General features: G+C 53.9%; 2 protein-coding genes across 2 annotated transcripts in view; one reads left to right on the top strand and one right to left on the bottom strand.

Moving 5' to 3' along the window:
- The window catches only part of LOC140468458 (uncharacterized), a 1,057,462-nt gene that overhangs the window by 309,971 nt on the left and 729,736 nt on the right, over positions 1-17,755 (top strand). The gene's annotated exons all lie outside the window — the stretch shown is intronic.
- LOC140468550 (leukocyte cysteine proteinase inhibitor 1-like) lies at positions 1,908-7,343 on the bottom strand. Its single transcript, XM_072564642.1, has 3 exons — positions 7,160-7,343; positions 6,760-6,861; positions 1,908-2,689 (listed from the first exon to the last, which is right to left on the bottom strand). The coding sequence occupies exons 1-3, from the start codon at positions 7,238-7,240 to the stop codon at positions 2,567-2,569; spliced, it is 306 nt and encodes a 101-aa protein (XP_072420743.1). The 5' UTR covers positions 7,241-7,343; the 3' UTR covers positions 1,908-2,566.

Here is a 17,755-nt window from a genome sequence, read left to right as displayed (position 1 = left end):
GTTTGGGAATTGTGAGGATGGAGTACATGTCCTTGGGGTTTGAGGTGAGGGAATGTTTGGAGGCTCTCCCTCCATTTCTCTCTGGGTGCCCAGTGCAACTGGGCGAGGGTACCCTTTTTGTGATTGCGTCTTCCTTCACACAGAACAGCCTGCAGCGTGGCTCGGAGCAGACTGACGCCCACACACGCTCGACACTACGGTCAAGGAAGCCCAACATATGGAACAGTCTGCCCCAGAAAGCTGTGGAGGCCAAATCTCTGGATACTTGTGAGAAAAAGAGATGGATATAGCTCTTGGAGACAGTGGAGTCAAGGGTTATGGGATAGGGCAGGAACTGGATACCGATTGTGGATGATCATAACGAATGGTGGTGCTGGCTGGAAGGGCCGAATGGCCTACTCCTGCACCTATTGTAAATGGCATCTCGCTCTTCATAGCGAGAGGATTGGAATACAAGAGCTGGCACACCTTCCTGCAATTGCACAGGGGTCATTCCTGGTGGGGACCAGGACTCCATACCTGAGGGAAGGGTGTTTTGGTGATGGAAGTTTTTTTTTCCTTAAAGATTAGATTACTTACAGTGTGGAAGCGGGGCCTTTGGCCTAACCAGCCCACACCAACCCTCCGAAGAGCAACCCACTTCCCTGCATCTAACACTACAGGCAATTTAACACAGCCAATTCACCTAACATTTGTGGGCGGCACGGTGGCACAGTGGTTAGCACTGCTGCCTCACAGCGTCAGAGACCCGGGTTCAATTCCCACCTCAGGCGACTGACTGTGTGGAGTTTGCACGTTCTCCCCGTGTCTGCGTGGGTTTCCTCCGGGTGCTCCGGTTTCCTCCCACAGTCCAAAGATGTGCAGGTCAGGTGAATTGGCCATGCTAAATTGCCCGTAGTGTTAGGGGCAGGGGTAAATGTAGATGTAGATGTAGGGGTATGGGTGGGTTGCGCTTCGGTGTGGACTTGTTGGGCCGAAGGGCCTGTTTCCACACTGTAAGTAATCTAATCATTTTTTTTGGACTGTGGGAGGGAACAGGAGCACCCAGAGGAAACCCATGGCGAGAATGTGCAAACTCCACGTGAACAGTTGCCCAAGGCAGGAACTGAACCCAGGTCTCTGGTGCTGTGAGGCAGCAGTGCTAACCACCGAGCTGCCCACCGTTTCTCCTCATCTCTGTTTCAAGTGGCCTGCCCCTTATTTTTAAGCTGTATCCTCTGGTTCGGGACCTCCCCCCCCCCCCCCCCCCCCCAATCAGCGGAAACATGTTTCCTGCCTCTGGAGTGTCCAAACCTTTAATAACCTTACACATCTCAATCAGATCCCCCCCCCCTCTCAGTCTTCTAAACTCAAGGGTATACAAGCCCAGTCGCTCCAGTCTTTCAGCATATGGTGGTCCCGCCATTCTGGGATTTGACCTCGTGAACCCACGCTGCACTCCCTCAATTGTCAGAATGTCCTTCCTCAAATTTGGAGACCAAAACTGCTCACAATACTCCGGGTGCGGTCTCACCAGGGCCCTGTACAGCTGCAGAAGGACCTCTTTGCTCAATTCCTCTTGTTCTGAAGGCCAGCGTGCTTTTAGCTTGCTTCACTGCCCACTGTACCTACTCCACCTCCTGTAATGCTCATCCTGAGTGACTAGTGTCTGAGGGATGCCCCTGTCTTGTTGCACCTCTCCCCTTTTCCTTACTGTTCAGATAATAATCCGTCTTCCTGTCCAAGCCACCTTCCCCAACTAAAGTCAACTGGAACAGCCACCCACTCCCAGCCTTGAGAAACACCCGCAGTATTGGCAAGTGCCCCCCTCTTCCCCCCCCCCCCCCCCCCCACCCCGTTACCGTGGCTACCTCCTCCCTCCCTCCCTCCCTCCCCAGTCACAGACAATCAAAATAAAGATTTGGAAGTTTACTTTTCAGAATGATTTTATTGAGCGTTTTGTGAAGATACCGCAGTCGAACATCGGGAATAGTGTTTTGTGGAAGGCAACAGGAAGGATTACTCCGTTTGGCACCTCAGTACCCCTTCACCTGGCGTGCTGGAGAGGGATAGCAGGTTTACACACAGCAAAATCCCACTTCCATGTTAACGATGTTCTTTGGTTCCAGAAAGGAACACGGTGCACTTTTTCGGGGGCGGGGGTGGGGGCACAATCCTGGGAAGGCCTCATGCTGTTCCCCTGTGTGACTACCTGGGGAAGGGGCTGAATGGCCTCCTGCTGTTCCCCCTGTGTAACAGGCTGGGGAAGGGGCTGAATGGCCTCCTGCTGTTCCCCCTGTGTAACAGGCTGGGGAAGGGGCTGAATGGTCTCCTGCTGTTTCCCCCTGTGTGACAGGGCTGGGGAAGGGGCTGAATGGCCTCCTGATGTTCCCCCTGTGTGACAGGGCTGGGGAAGGGGCTGAATGGCCTCCTGATGTTCCCCCTGTGTGACAGGGCTGGGGAAGGGGCTGAATGGGTGATATGTGATAGGTGTGGAGAGACTGAAGCTGGGATGATAAATGGGGAAGGGGTTTGAGGGTTTGGGGGAGAGAGTTTCTCGGTGAAGACAGACAGATGGAGATGGTCACTAAATATCGTCAAACAGCTTCTTCCCCGCCTGGACACCTGTGAGTTTGGCCGGGTCCCCTGAACAGGCCAGAGGCTGGTGGACGTTCATGTGGATGTAATCATCACCACGACCGACAACGACCTGCAGAGAGTGCAAATGGGTCAGAGCGAGCTGAGGGCACCGTTCATTCATACAAACACCTGCTCTACCTTTCAATACTATCCCATTCCCCCACCCCCAACCCCCCACCCCGAGCACCTTCCGATCCCTGGCTTCAAAGCCTTCGCTGGCCCACTCTTCAGTGCAGACGGTTCGCGAAGGTTCAAAGGCCCTCAGAGAATCGCAGAGTGCTGGCAGTGAGGAAACAGGCCATTCGGCCCATCCGGTCCACACCGCGGTGCTCCGAAGGGCATCCCACCCAGATCGACACCCCTAACCTGTCCCTGTAACCCTGCAACCCTGCATTTCCCACGGCCTGCATTTCCACCCTAACCTGCCCATCCCTGGGCACTATGGGACAATTTCCCATGGCCAACCCCGCCCTGACCTGCACATCCCTGGGCACTATGGGACAATTTCCCATGGCCAATCCATCCTAACCTGCACATCCCTGGGACACTATGGGACAATTTCCCATGGCCAACCCACCCTAACCTGCACATCCCTGGGACACTATGGGACAATTTCCCATGGCCAATCCCACCCTAACCTGCACATCCCTGGGCACTATGGGACAATTTCCCATGGCCAATCCCACCCTAACCTGCACATCCCTGGGCACTATGGGACAATTTCCCATGGCCAATCCCACCCTAACCTGCACATCCCTGGGCACTATGGGACAATTTCCCATGGCCAATCCACCCTAACCTGTACATCCCTGGGCACTATGGGACAATTTCCCATGGCCAATCCACCCTAACCTGCACATCCCTGGGCACTATGGGACAATTTCCCATGGCCAATCCCACCCTAACCTGCACATCCCTGGGCACTATGGGACAATTTCCCATGGTCAATCCACCCTAACCTGCACATCCCTGGGCACTATGGGACAATTTCCTATGGCCAATCCCACCCTGACCTGCACATCCCTGGGACACTATGGGACAATATCCCATGGCCAATCCCACCCTAACCTGCCCATCCCTGGGCACTATGGGACAATTTCCCATGGCCAATCCCACCCTGACCTGCACATCCCTGGGCACTATGGGACAATTTCCCATGGCCAATCCCACCCTGACCTGCACATCCCTGGGACACTATGGGACAATATCCCATGGCCAATCCCACCCTAACCTGCCCATCCCTGGGCACTATGGGACAATTTCCCATGGCCAATCCCACCCTGACCTGCACATCTTTGGGCCATGGGAGGAAACCGGAGCACCCGGAGAAAAATTCTCCTTTTCCTTGTCTTGAGAGTGCAGCTTGGAATTCTGAAACTGTTTGCCCACGTTCCGGGCTGACCCACGAGAGGAATCCTTCTTCCCCAGACGATTGGGAAGTCCACGTTTGGAGCACCTCATGCAATTCTGGTCTGCTGGACCTGGGAATTTAGGGGAAGGAGGGATGATCTCACAGCAACCTATAAAATTCCTGATGGGACAGGCAGGCCAGATGTGTGGGAATAATGTTCCTGATGGCAGGGAAGTCCTGAACTCGGGGTCAGGGCCTAAGAATAAAGAGGTAAGCCATTCAGGAGTGAGATGAGGAGGATTTTCTTCACTCGGAGAGTTGTGAACATGTGGAAATCTATCCCACAGGAAACTGTTAGGGGCCAGTTCATTCGATATCATCAAGAGGGAGATGGATGTGATGCCTGGGGCTAAAGGGATAACAGGTTTGGAGTGAGGGTGGGAGAGTGGGACATAGAGATTGTATGGTCAGCCGTGATCATACTGTACGGTGGGTCAGTCTCAAAGGGCCGAATGGCCCAATTCCTATTTCTAATGGTTTTAAAACTGCACACAGTACTGGAGAAGTGATCTCACGAGTGCCCTGTATACCTGAAGCGTAACCTCCTCACATTCAGGTTCAGTTTCCTTTGTAATGAAGGGCAACAATTTCCTTTTAAAGCGAAGCCAACTCGCGGAACATTCCAGATAACTTTTCCGGGAACACCCGGATCAACCAAGCCCACTGCCCCGTGGCCGAACACTTCAACTCCCCCCTCCCACTCTGCCGAGGTCAATACAAATCCTGGGTCTCCTCCATCGCCAAATCCAAGCCACCCCACGCCTGGAGGAAGAGCACCTCATCTCCCACCTGGGGACCCTCCAACCACACGGTTTCCTAATTTCCCCTGCCCCCCCCCCCACCTTATCCCAGTTCCAACCCTCCAACTCGGTACCCGCCCCCCCCCGCCTTGAACCTACCTGCCCTTCTTCCTTCCCACCTATCTGCTGCACGCTCCCCTCTGACCTATCACTTTCACCCCCCCCACCTTCACCTACCTATCGCATTCCCAGTGACCTTGCCCACCCCCAGCCTCACTCCAACCCCCCCCCCCAACTTCACATTTATCTCTCAGCCTCATTCCCTGATGAAAGGCTTGTTCTGGAAACGTTGACTGTCCTGCTCCTCGGATGCTGCCTGACCGGTTGTGCTTTTCCAGCATCACACTCCTCGTTTCCAAACATACGTTCCCACCCATCCTGGGGTCACTGGGAATTGAACCGACTGTGACTTCTCTCCCGCTGTCTGAGTGGTTGGTGTGAATTGGGAAGGATTGGCCTGTGACCTGTCAGCCACACTCTCAGTTTTCCCCTGGCCGGCCAGTCTTCATTCAATGTTGACAATGTGAGCCCTCTGATACCACGGGCTTTCCTTCGGTGTAAGAGTCTCTGATGTGGTACTTTATCTGAAATCCCAATATCTCACACCTACAGACTGCTTATCAGCCACAAAACGCGTTAACCCTTCAAAGAACTACAGTGAATTTGTTCAACACCATTTCCCTTTCAATACTCGTTGCCAAAACTACCTGACGAACTCAGCGAGGATCACTTCAGGGCTTGGTTTCAGAAACATTCCTCGCTATTGAACTCAGCCTGACAATCCCACAGGTGCCTGGTTCATTTCACCCACCAAACTCTTAAACACAGCCGTTATATTCGCAACTTTACAAACGCGAGTGCACGTTTCGGCAAATCATGGCAAATTCAGTTGTAACCAGCACACGGGCTAACTCTTTAGCAACCTTTGCAAAGACACCCCCTCCCGATCTCTGTAAACCCCTCCATCCCCTACACCCCCTCCCTATCTCTGTCACCTCCTCCAGCCCCTACAGCCCCTCCCTATCTCTGTCACCTCCTCCAGCCCCTACACCCCCTCCCTATCTCTGTCACCCCCTCCAGCCCCTCCCTATCTCTGTAACCCCCTCCAGCCCCTACACCCCCTCCCTATCTCTGTCACCTCCTCCAGCCCTACAGCCCCTCCCTATCTCTGTAACCTCCTCCAGCCCCTACACCCCCTCCCAATCTCTGTAACCCCCTCCAGCCCCTACACCCCCTCCCTATCTCTGTCACCCCCTCCAGCCCCTCCCTATCTCTGTAACCCCCTCCAGCCCCTACACCCCCTCCCTATCTCTGTAAGCCCCTCCAGCCCCTCCCTATCTCAGTAACCCCCTCCAGCCCCTACACCCTCTCCCTATCTCTGTCACCCCCTCCAGCCCATACACCCCCTCCCTATCTCTGTCATCCCCTCCAGCCCCTACACACCCTCCCTATCTCTGTCACCCCCTCCAGCCCATACACCCCCTCCCTATCTCTGTAACCCCCTCCAGCCCCTACACACCCTCCCTGTCTTTGTAACCCCCTCCAGCCCCTACACCCACTCCTTATCTCTGTCACCCCCTCCCTGTCTCTGTAACCCCCTCCCTGTCTCAGTAACCCCCTCTGTCTCTCTGTAACCCCCCTCCCTGTCTCTGTAACCCCCTCCCTCTCTCAGTAACCCCCTCCCTGTCTCTGTAACCCCCTCCCTCTCTCTGTAACCCCCTCCGTCTCTCTGTAACCCCCTCTGTCTCTCTGTAACCCCCCTCCCTCTCTCAGTAACCCCCTCCCTCTCTCTGTAACCCCCTCCCTGTCTCTGTAACCCCTTCCCTCTCTCAGTAACCCCCTCCCTGTCTCTGTAACCCCCTCCCTGTCTCTGTAACCCCCTCCATATTCTCCCTAATATCCAATGACTCTGCCTTGACGTTTACACACCTTCAGAGTGTAGTTCATTCCAGACACCACCTGACTGCGGTAAGAGATTGCGTGAAAAATCCCGAGTTTGCAATTCAGTTTACTTTCGACTTGCGGCTTAACCTGAAAGAAAGTTTCAGAGAGAAAAAAAATGTCACGTGTGCCTGGTCAGTCCTGGGGCAGTGCTGGGCTGCCCTCTCAGAATTCCTTCCTCGCTGGGATCTTCCTGTGCCCAGGATGGCGCCCCCCCCCACCCCCCACCCTGAACCTTTTCCCCCATGGCGTCACTGATCACCAGCCTGAGTGAGCCCCTCACTGGCCTGGCTCTGATGTCCCGCGTTCTGGGACCATGACGGACAGACAGCTCGGGGCGGGGGGTTTGTGGGAGCTATGGAAGGTATTCCAAAGGAGAAAGGCTGACCTTCTGGGCCAGGTCCTGGATTTCCTCACTGACTGCTTGGACTGTCCCAAAACCACCCAGAACACACTGACTGGGTTCCATATTCTCTCTGTCTGGTCCTCTGTCCGTCGGTCTGTCTCTCGCTCGCTCTCTCTGTCTCTGTCCTCTGCAGACTTCAGCGTTTTCTCCCTCTCTGATTGCAATTCTGAATCCTGCGCGTCTTAAACTTACCTGGTTCCAGCCGCACCCCTCCCTCAGGCCACCTGTCTGCCTTACCTCAACATCTCTCTCTCTCACACACGTTCCCGCCTTTTTAAATCTCACCTTTCTTTAGAATCACAGAGTCATAGAGATGTACGTCATGGAAACAGACCCTTCGGTCCAACCCGTCCCTGCTGACCCAGATATCCCAACCCAATCTAGTCCCACCTGCCAGCACCCGGCCCCATATCCCTCCAAACCCTTCCTATTCATATACCCATCCAAATGCCTCTTAAATGTTGTAATTGTACCAGCCTCCACCACATCCTCTGGCAGCTCATTCCATACACACAGCACCCTCTGGGTGAAAAAGTTGCCCCTTGGGTCTCTTTTATATCTTTCCCCTCTCACCCTAAACCTATGCCCCTCTAGTTCTGGACTCCCCCACCCCAGGGAAAAGACTTTGTCTATTTACCCTATCCATGCCCCTCATAATTTTGTAAACCTCTATAAGGTCACCCCTCAGCCTCCGACACTCCGGGGAAAACAGCCCCAGCCTGTTCAGCCTCTCCCTGTAGCTCAGATCCTCCAACCCTGGCAACATCCTTGTAAATCTTTTCTGAACCCTTTCAAGTTTCACAACATCTTTCCGATAGGAAGGAGATCAGAATTGCACGCAATATTCCAACAGTGGCCTAACCAATGTCCTGTACAGCCGCAACATGACCTCCCAACTCCTGTACTCAATACTCTGACCAATAAAGGAAAGCATACCAAACGCTGCCTTCACTATCCTATCTACCTGCGACCCCACTTTCAAGGAGCTATGAACCTGCACTCCAAGGTCTCTTTGTTCAGCAACACTCCCTAGGACCTTACCATTAAGTGTATAAGTCCTGCTAAGATTTGCTTTCTCAAAATGCAGCACCTCACATTTATCTGAATTAAACTCCATCTGCCACTTCTCAGCCCATTGGCCCATCTGGTCCAGATCCTGTTGTAATCTGAGGTAACCCTCTTCACTGTCCACGACACCTCCAATTTTGGTGTCATCTGCAAACTTACTAACTGTACCTCTTATGCTCACATCCAAATCATTTATGTCAATGACAAAAAGTAGAGGACCCAGCATCGATCCTTGTGGCACTCCACTGGTCACAGGTCTCCAGTCTGAAAAACAACCCTCCACCACCACCCTCTGTCTTCTACCTTTGAGCCAGTTCTGTATCCAAATGGCTACTTCTCCCTGTATTCCATGAGGTCTAACCTTGCTAACTAGTCTCCCATGGGGAACCTTGTCGAACGCCTTACTGAAGTCCATATAGATCACATCTACTGCTCTGCCCTCATCAATCCTCTTTGTTACTTCCTCAAAAAACTCAATCAAGTTTGTGAGACATGATTTCCCACGCACAAAGCCATGTTGACGATCCCTAATCAGTCCTTGCCTTTCCAAATACATGTACATCCTGCCCCTCAGGATTCCCTCCAACAACTTGCCCCCCACCGAGGTCAGGCTCACTGGTCTATAGTTCCCTGGTTTGTCCTTACCGCCCTTCTTAAACAGTGGCACCACGTTTGCCAACCTCCAGTCTTCCGGCACCTCACCTGTGACTATCGATGATACAAATATCTCAGCAAGAGGCCCAGCAATCACTTCTCTAGCTTCCCACAGAGTTCTCGGGTACACTTGATCAGGTCCTGCGGATTTATCCACCTTTAACCGTTTCAAGACATCCAGCACTTTCTCCTCTGTAATCTGGACATTTTGCAAGATGTCACCATCTATTTCCCTACAGTCGATATCTTCCATATCCTTTTCCACAGTAAATACTGATGCAAAATTTTCATTTAATATCTCTCCCATTTTCTGTGGCTCCACACAAAGGCCGCCTTGCTGATCTTTGAGGGGCCCTATTCTCTCCCTAGTTACCCTTTAGTCCTTAATATATTTGTAAAAACCCTTTGGATTCTCCTTAATTCTATTTGCCAAAGCTATCCCATGTCCCCCTTTTTGCCCTCCTGATTTCCCTCTTAAGTAGACTCCTACTTCCTTTATAAGGATTCACTCGATCTATCCTGTCTATACCTGACATATGCTTCCTTTTTCTTAACCAAACCCTCAATTTCTTTAGTCATCCAGCATTCCCTATCCCTACCAGCCTTCCCTTTCACCCTGACAGGAATATACTTTCTCTGGATTCTTGTTATCTCATTTCTGAAGGCTTCCCATTTTCCAGCCGTCCCTTTACCTCCGAACATCTGCCTCCAATCAGCTTTCGAAAGTTCTTGCCCAATACCGTCAAAATTGGCCTTTCTCCAATTGAGAACTTCAACTTTTCGATCTGGTCTATCCTTTTCCATTATTATTTTAAATCTAATCGAATTATGGTCACTGGCCCCAAAGTGCTCCCCCACTGACACCTCAGTCACCTGCCCTGCCTTATTTCCCTTGATCAGGTTTTGCACCTTCTCTAGTAGGTACATCCACATACTGAATCAGAAAATTGTCTTGTACACACTTAACAAATTCCTCTCCATCTAAACCTTTAACACTATGACAGTCCCAGTCGATGTTTGGAAAGTTAAAATCCCCGACCATAACCATCCTATTATTCTTACAGATAACTGAGATCTCCTTACAAGTTTGTTTCTCAATTTCCCTCTATTAGTGGTTGTCCTCCTGGACAAATACTCTTCCTTTCCCTTCTGTCTTTTACCATCAGTCTCTCTCTCTCTCTTTCTCTCTCTCGCTCAGTCCCTCTCTCTCTTGGTCTCTCTTGGTCCCTCTCTCTGTTCCTCCCTCTCTCTTTCTCCCTCTGAGTCCCTCTCTCTGCGTCCCTCTCTTTCTCTCTTTCTGTCCCACTCTCTCTGTGTCCCTCTCTGTCAGCCCCTCTCTCTCTCTGTTCCTCTCAGTCAGTCACTCCCTCTGTCTATCCCTCCCTCTCTCTCTCTCTCACTCTCTATTCCTCTCTCTGTCCCACTCTCTCTGTGTCCCTGTCTCTCTGCCTCTGCCTCTGTGTCCCCAATCTTTGTATCCCACTCTGTCAGTCCGTCCCTCTGTCTAACCCTCCCTCTCCCTCTCTCTGTTCCTCTCTCTCTCTGTACCTCTCTCTCTGTATTACAAAATGGCGATAGAGCAGAGAGGAGTTACTCTGTCTGCAAAGGCCTCGATAATGGAGCAGGATTCCTGATTTCTAACCTTGCGTACTTCCCACATGTTCCTGCACCCCGCTTTTATTTAGACACCTGAAAGAGCCCTATCCAAACGCTAAATGCAACCTGACACCTCTACATATCCACACAGAGCATTCCACACCCTAACGCCCCCTCACTGGCTACTCATATCACCCTCAGAGTGCCACACTGTCGGAGGGTCAGTACTGAGGGAGTGGGCACTGTCGGAGGGTCAGTGCTGAGGGAGTGGGCACTGTCGGAGGGTCAGTACTGAGGGAGTGGGCACTGTTGGAGGGTCAGTGCTGAGGGAGTGGGCACTGTCGGAGGGTCAGTGCTGAGGGAGTGGGCACTGTCGGAGGGTCAGTGCTGAGGGAGTGGGCACTGTCGGAGGGTCAGTGCTGAGGGAGTGGGCACTGTCGGGGGGTCAGTGCTGAGGGAGTGGGCACTGTCGGAGGGTCAGTGCTGAGGGAGTGGGCACTGTCGGAGGGTCAGTGCTGAGGGAGTGGGCACTGTTGGAGGGTCAGTGCTGAGGGAGTGGGCACTGTCGGTGGGTCAGTGCTGAGGGAGTGGGCACTGTCGGAGGGTCAGTGCTGAGGGAGTGGGCACTGTGGGAGGGTCAGTACTGAGGGAGTGGGCACTGTCGGAGGGTCAGTGCTGAGGGAGTGGGCACTGTCGGGGGGTCAGTGCTGAGGGAGTGGGCACTGTTGGAGTGTCAGTGCTGAGGGAGTGCCACACTGTGGGAGGGTCAGTACTGAGGGAGTGGGCACTGTCGGAGGGTCAGTGCTGAGGGAGTGGGCACTGTCGGAGGGTCAGTGCTGAGGGAGGCAGGTTCTGAGCAGATGGTGTCTAACTGCCTGGAGCTGCCTCAGAGTGGGAGGACTCTGGCAGGTTTTCAATGTGTGTCAGATATTTCCCCATCCGACAGAAACAGAACGTGTCTGAACTGCTCACAGGGTGGGGATTTTGAGGAGCTGTCTATTTTTAATGCAGCATTATGCTGGGAAAATTGCAGGAATTTCCAAATTTCTGTAAAAACGCAATCGATTGAGACTGCGCCAGCGTTCCCACACCCAGGTGGAACCTCAGATTGCTGACTCTGATAGGGATCGCTCCAACACGTCCCACCGACAACACCTCAGCTACATCACTGACTTTTTCAGGTCAAACTCCTGCAAATCTTTCCTTTCTGACTTCCCTTGCAATATCACTCCGGACGCTACTGATTGACCCTCCCTCCCCCCACACCCTCAGGCAGCACGTCCCACACCCTAACCCCCCGAATGACCCTCCCTCCCCCACACTCTCAGGCAGCACGTCCCACACCCTAACCCCCCGAATGACCCTCCCTCCCCCACACTCTCAGGGAGCACGTCCCACACCCTAACCCCCCGAATGACCCTCCCTCCCCCACACTCTCAGGGAGCACGTCCCACACCCTAACCCCCCGAATGACCCTCCCTCCCCCACACCCTCAGGAAGCACGTCCCACACCCTAACCCCCCGAATGACCCTCCCTCCCCCACACTCTCAGGGAGCACGTCCCACACCCTAACCCCCTCGAATGACCCTCCCTCCCCCACACCCTCAGGAAGCACGTCCCACACCCTAACCCCCCGAATGACCCTCCCTCCCCCCACACTCTCAGGCAGCACGTCCCACACCCTAACCCCCCGAATGACCCTCCCTCCCCCCACACTCTCAGGCAGCACGTCCCACACCCTAACCCCCCGAATGACCCTCCGTCCCCCACACCCTCAGTCAGCACGTCCCACACCCTAACCCCTCGAATGACCCTCCCTCCCCCACACTCTCAGGCAGCACGTCCCACACCCTAACCCCCCGAATGACCCTGTCTTCCCCACACTCTCAGGGAGCACGTCCCACACCCTAACCCCCCGAATGACCCTGTCTCCCCCACACTCTCAGGCAGCACGTCCCACACCCTAACCCCCCGAATGACCCTGTCTCCCCCACACCCTCAGGCAGCACGTCCAACACCCTAACCCCCCCGAATGACCCTCCCTCTCCCACACCCTCAGGCAGCACGTCCCACACCCTAACCCCCCGAATGACCCTCCGTCCCCCACACCCTCAGTCAGCACGTCCCACACCCTAACCCCCCGAATGACCCTCCCTCCCCCACACCCTCAGGCAGCACGTCCCACACCCTAACCCCCCGAGTGACCCTCCCTCCCCCACACTCTCAGGCAGCACGTCCCACACCCTAACCCCCCGAATGACCCTCCCTCCCCCACACCCTCAGGCAGCACGTCCCACACCCTAACCCCCCCGAATGACCCTCCCTCCCCCACACCCTCAGGCAGCACGTCCCACACCCTAACCCCCCGAATGACCCTCCCTCCCCCACACTCTCAGGCAGCACGTCCCACACCCTAACCCCCCGAATGACCCTCCCTCCCCCACACTCTCAGGCAGCACGTCCCACACCCTAACCCCCCGAATGACCCTGTCTCCCCCACACTCTCAGGCAGCACGTCCCACACCCTAACCCCCTCGAATGACCCTCCCTCCCCCACACTCTCAGGCAGCACGTCCCACACCCTAACCCCCCGAATGACCCTCCCTCCCCCACACTCTCAGGCAGCACGTCCCACACCCTAACCCCCCGAATGACCCTGTCTCCCCCACACCCTCAGGCAGCACGTTCCACACCCTAACCCCCCGAATGACCCTCAGGCAGCACGTCCCACACCCTAACCCCTCGAATGACCCTCCCTCCCCCACACTCTCAGGCAGCACGTCCCACACCCTAACCCCCCGAATGACCCTGTTTCCCCCACACCCTCAGGCAGCACGTCCCACACCCTAACCCCCCGAATGACCCTCCCTCCCCCACACTCTCAGGCAGCACGTTCCACACCCTAACCCCCCGAATGACCCTGTCTCCCCCACACTCTCAGGCAGCACGTCCCACACCCTAACCCCCCGAATGACCCTCCCTCCCCCACACCCTCAGGCAGCACGTCCCACACCCTAACCCCCCGAATGACCCTGTCTCCCCCACACTCTCAGGCAGCACGTCCCACACCCTAACCCCCCGAATGACCCTCCCTCCCCCCACACTCTCAGGCAGCACGTCCCACACCCTAACCCCTCGAATGACCCTCCCTCCCCCACACCCTCAGGCAGTCCGTCCCACACCCTAACCCCCCGAATGACCCTGTCTCCCCCACACCCTCAGGCAGCACGTCCCACACCCTAACCCCCCGAATGACCCTGTCTCCCCCACACCCTCAGGCAGCACGTCCCACACCCTAACCCCCCGAATGACCCTGTCTCCCCCACACTCTCAGGCAGCACGTCCCACACCCTAACCCCCCGAATGACCCTGTCTCCCCCACACTCTCAGGCAGTCCGTGTCAGACCCATCCTCAGGCATCATGGTGAGGGCTTGATTGGAGGATGTTGCCTGTTGGGATTATCTCTCGCCTGTTCATCCAGGAACTGTGTTCAAGACCCACAGACCTGTGTCCGAACGTGGTGTATTGTGTATTTAGTAAATGTAAAAACGTGGATTTAATTTCTGGGGATTGACAGCGTAGTGGTCTGGTTACTGTTCTGGGGAACTGAGATCGTGTCTTGCCCTGACTGATGGTTTCATTTGAGTGCAGCATTATCTGGAGTTTACAGTTCACTGATGATTGTGAAACCATTCTCGATTGTTGGAAAAACCCATCCCAGTCATTCCTGTCTTTCAGGGAAGGAAGTCTGCCATCCTGACTGGGTCTGCCCAAATCTGACTTCAGACCCACAGCAACATAGTCGTCTCTCAACTGCCCCCTGAAATGGCCTAGCCACAAACCATTCAGTTGTACCAATCGCCACAGAGTCTCAGAGAAACAAAACTAGTTGGATCAGGTGGCAATGAGCTCGGTACCAGAAAAGGCAATGGTAAAAACAGGCCTGTTGACCCTGCAGGGTCCTCCTGACTAACATATTGGGGGGTGTGCCCAGTGCCAACGTCGGGAGAGCGGTCTCTCAGGTGAATCGAGTCACAGCCTGGCATCGTCATCCTCACAGGATCATACCCTTACAGACCCCAATGTCACCATCTCTGGGTCTGTCCTGCCCCATCGGCAGAGGGGGTGGGGCACAGTGGGACACTGCCGGGAGGGAGTTACCCTGGGGGTCCCCAACATCGACTCCTGACCCCGTGGAGTCTCACGGCTTCCGGTTGAACATGGGCGAGGAAATCTCCTGCTGATCTCCACACACCGTTCTCCCTCGGCTGATGAGTCGTTAGGTTCCCCCCCCCTCCCCCCCCGAGGTTGAACAGCACTTGGGGGGAGCACTGAGGGTGGTAAGGACACAGGAGGTTCTCTGGGTGGGGGAGCTCAATGCCCCACCACCAAGAGGGGCTCAGCAGCAGTATTACTGATCGAGCTGGTCTGGTCCTAAAGGACATTGCTGCCAGACTGGGTCTGCAGCAGGGTGGGGGGGGGGGGAGGGAACCAAACACGAGGGAAAAACCTACCTGACCCCATCCTTACCAAACCTGCCGGCTGCAGATATATATCTGTCAGTGAGAGAAATCCTCGCACTGTCCGTGTGGAGACACAGTCCCGCCTTCACATTGACAATACCCTCCAGCGTGTTGTTCATATACAGCCCCGACAACACAGACCCTTCGGCCCTACCAAAGCTAGACTAGCAGAGTAGTAATCTCGGGATTGCTACCGATGCCTAGTGAGGCTATTCTAGAGCTCTTCGGGAGGGTTTAAACTAGTTTGGCAAGGGGATGGGAACCAGAGCTACAGATCAGAGGATGGGACAGGCAGATACAGTGTGCAGAGAGTCCGTGAGGAGGGATAGGCACTCGCCAGGGTAAAGCTGCAGTCAGTATGATGGGTTAAAGTGTCGATATTTTAATGTATCAGGGATTAGGGTGACAAACTGAGCATGGAGCATTATTTGGAACGATGATGTGGTGGCCATTACAGAGACTTTAGATAAGATTTAGATTACATTACAGTGTGGAAACAGGCCCTTCGGCCCAACACCGACCCGCCGAAGCGCAACTCACCCATACCCCTACATGTACCTCTTACCTAACACTACGGGCAACTTAGCCTGGCCAATTCACCTGACCTGCACATCTTTAAGACTGTGGGAGGAAACTGGAGCACCCGGAGGAAACCCACGCAGACACGGGGAGAATGTGCAAACTCCACACAGTCAGTCGCCTGAGGCGGGAATTGAACCCGGGTCTCTGGCATTGTGAGGCAGCAGTGCTAACCACTGTGCCACCGTGCTGCCCATAAACTCCAGGCACTAGTTCCCTCCACTATCCCTGATCGGCCCTACCCGCACTCTGGCCATCTTCTTGTTCCTCACGTAAGTGTAGAACGCCTTGAGGATTTCCTTAATCCTACCCGCCAAGGCTCTCCTAAGTCCTAAGAGGAACTAGTGCCTGTGATTTGGGTATCATAGGCACAGGGACGGGTTGTTGGATGTTCCGGGGTTTAGGTGTTACAAAAGGACGAGGGTGGGGGGGAGAGGTAAAAGAGGTTGGGGGAATGGCATTGCTCATCGGGGATAGTACCACAGCTGCAGAAAGGGAGGTCAACGAGGAGGGTTTGTCAGTATGGGTGGAAGGCAGGAATAGGAAAGGAGTGGTCACTTTATTGGGAGGTTTCTACAGGCCTCCCCATAGCAACAGAGACACAGAGGAGCAGAGTGGGACACAGATGTTGGAAAGGTGCAGAAGGAACAGGGTGGTTGTCATGGGTGACTTCAACTGCCCTAATATTGATTGGAACCTCCCTAGTGCAAATAGTTTGGATGGAACAGATTTTGTTGGGTGTGTCCAAGAAGGATTCCTGACTCAATATGTAGGGTAGGCCGACTTGAGGGGAGGCCATGTTGGATTAGGGGCATGGGGGTTTGGTAATGAATCAGGTCAGAGGTCAGCTCTCTCGGTAGGAGAGCATTCCGGTGAGAGTGATCACAACTCCCTGACCTTTACCAAAGTCATGGAGAGGGATCGAAGGAGACAGATGGGAAAGTACTTAATTGGGGGAGGGGGATTTACAATGTTATTAGGCAGGAAGTGGGACATCCAAAATGGGAACAGATGTTCTCAGGGAAATGCACAAATGCACAATGTGGAGGTTGGTCAGGGAGCATTTGCTGATCGAGCTGGATGGGTTTGTCCCACTGAGGCAAGGAAGGGATGGGAGGGTGAAGGAACCCTGGGTAACAAGGGATGTGGAACATCTAGTCAAGAGGAAGAAGGACGCTTACTTAAGGTTGAGGAGGGCAAGGATCAGACAGGACTCTAGGGGGTTACAAGGTGGCCAGGAAGGAACTGAGGAATGGACTTAGGAGAGCTGGAAGGGGGCATGAAAAATCCTTGGCGGGTAGGATTAAGGAACTCCTCAAGACGTTCTACACTTATGTGAGGAACAAGAGGATGGCCAGAGTGAGGGTAGGGCCAATCAGGGATAGTGGAGGGAACTAGTGCCTGGAGTCGGAGGAGATAGGGGAGATCCTTAATGAATACATTGCTTCAGTATTCACCACTGAGAGGAGCCTTGTCAAAGCTGAGGACCGCGTGAAACAGATTGAAATGCTAGAACAGGTTGATGATAGGAAGGAGGATTTGAAATTTTGAAATTTTGAAAACCATAAGGATAGATGAATCCTCTGAGTCAGACAGGATATACCCAAGGTCACTACAGGAAGTGAGGGAAGAGATTGCCGTGCCTTTGGTGAAAATCTTTGTGTTCTCACTCTCCACTGGAGTACTGTCAGTTGATTGGAGAGTGGGAAATGTTATTCCCTTGTTCAAGAAAGGAAATAGGGATAACCCTGGGAATTACAGATCAGTCAGTCTTACATCAGTAGTGGGCAAAGTATTGGAGAGGATTCTGAGAGACAGGATTTGTGATTGCTTGGAAAACCGTAGTTTAATTCGAGATAGTCAGCATTGTGAGGGGCAGGTCATACCTCACAAACCTTATTGAATTCTTTGAGAATGTGACACAACACGCTGAAGAAGGTAGAGCAGTGGATAGACTCATAGAGTCATAGAGATGGACAGCACGGAAACAGACCCTTCGGTCCAACCCGTCCATGCTGTCCCAGATATCCCAACCCAATCTAGTCCCACCTGCCAGCACCCGGCCCATATCCCTCCAAACCCTTCCTATTCATATACCCATCCAAATGCCTCTTAAATGTTGCAATTGTACCAGCCTCCACCACATCCTCTGGCAG

Source organism: Chiloscyllium punctatum, chromosome 47 (genome assembly GCF_047496795.1).
Source record: "Chiloscyllium punctatum isolate Juve2018m chromosome 47, sChiPun1.3, whole genome shotgun sequence".
In the NCBI taxonomy this organism is placed as follows: Eukaryota; Metazoa; Chordata; class Chondrichthyes; order Orectolobiformes; family Hemiscylliidae; genus Chiloscyllium; species Chiloscyllium punctatum.
This window is presented reverse-complemented; position numbering and strand designations above follow the sequence as displayed.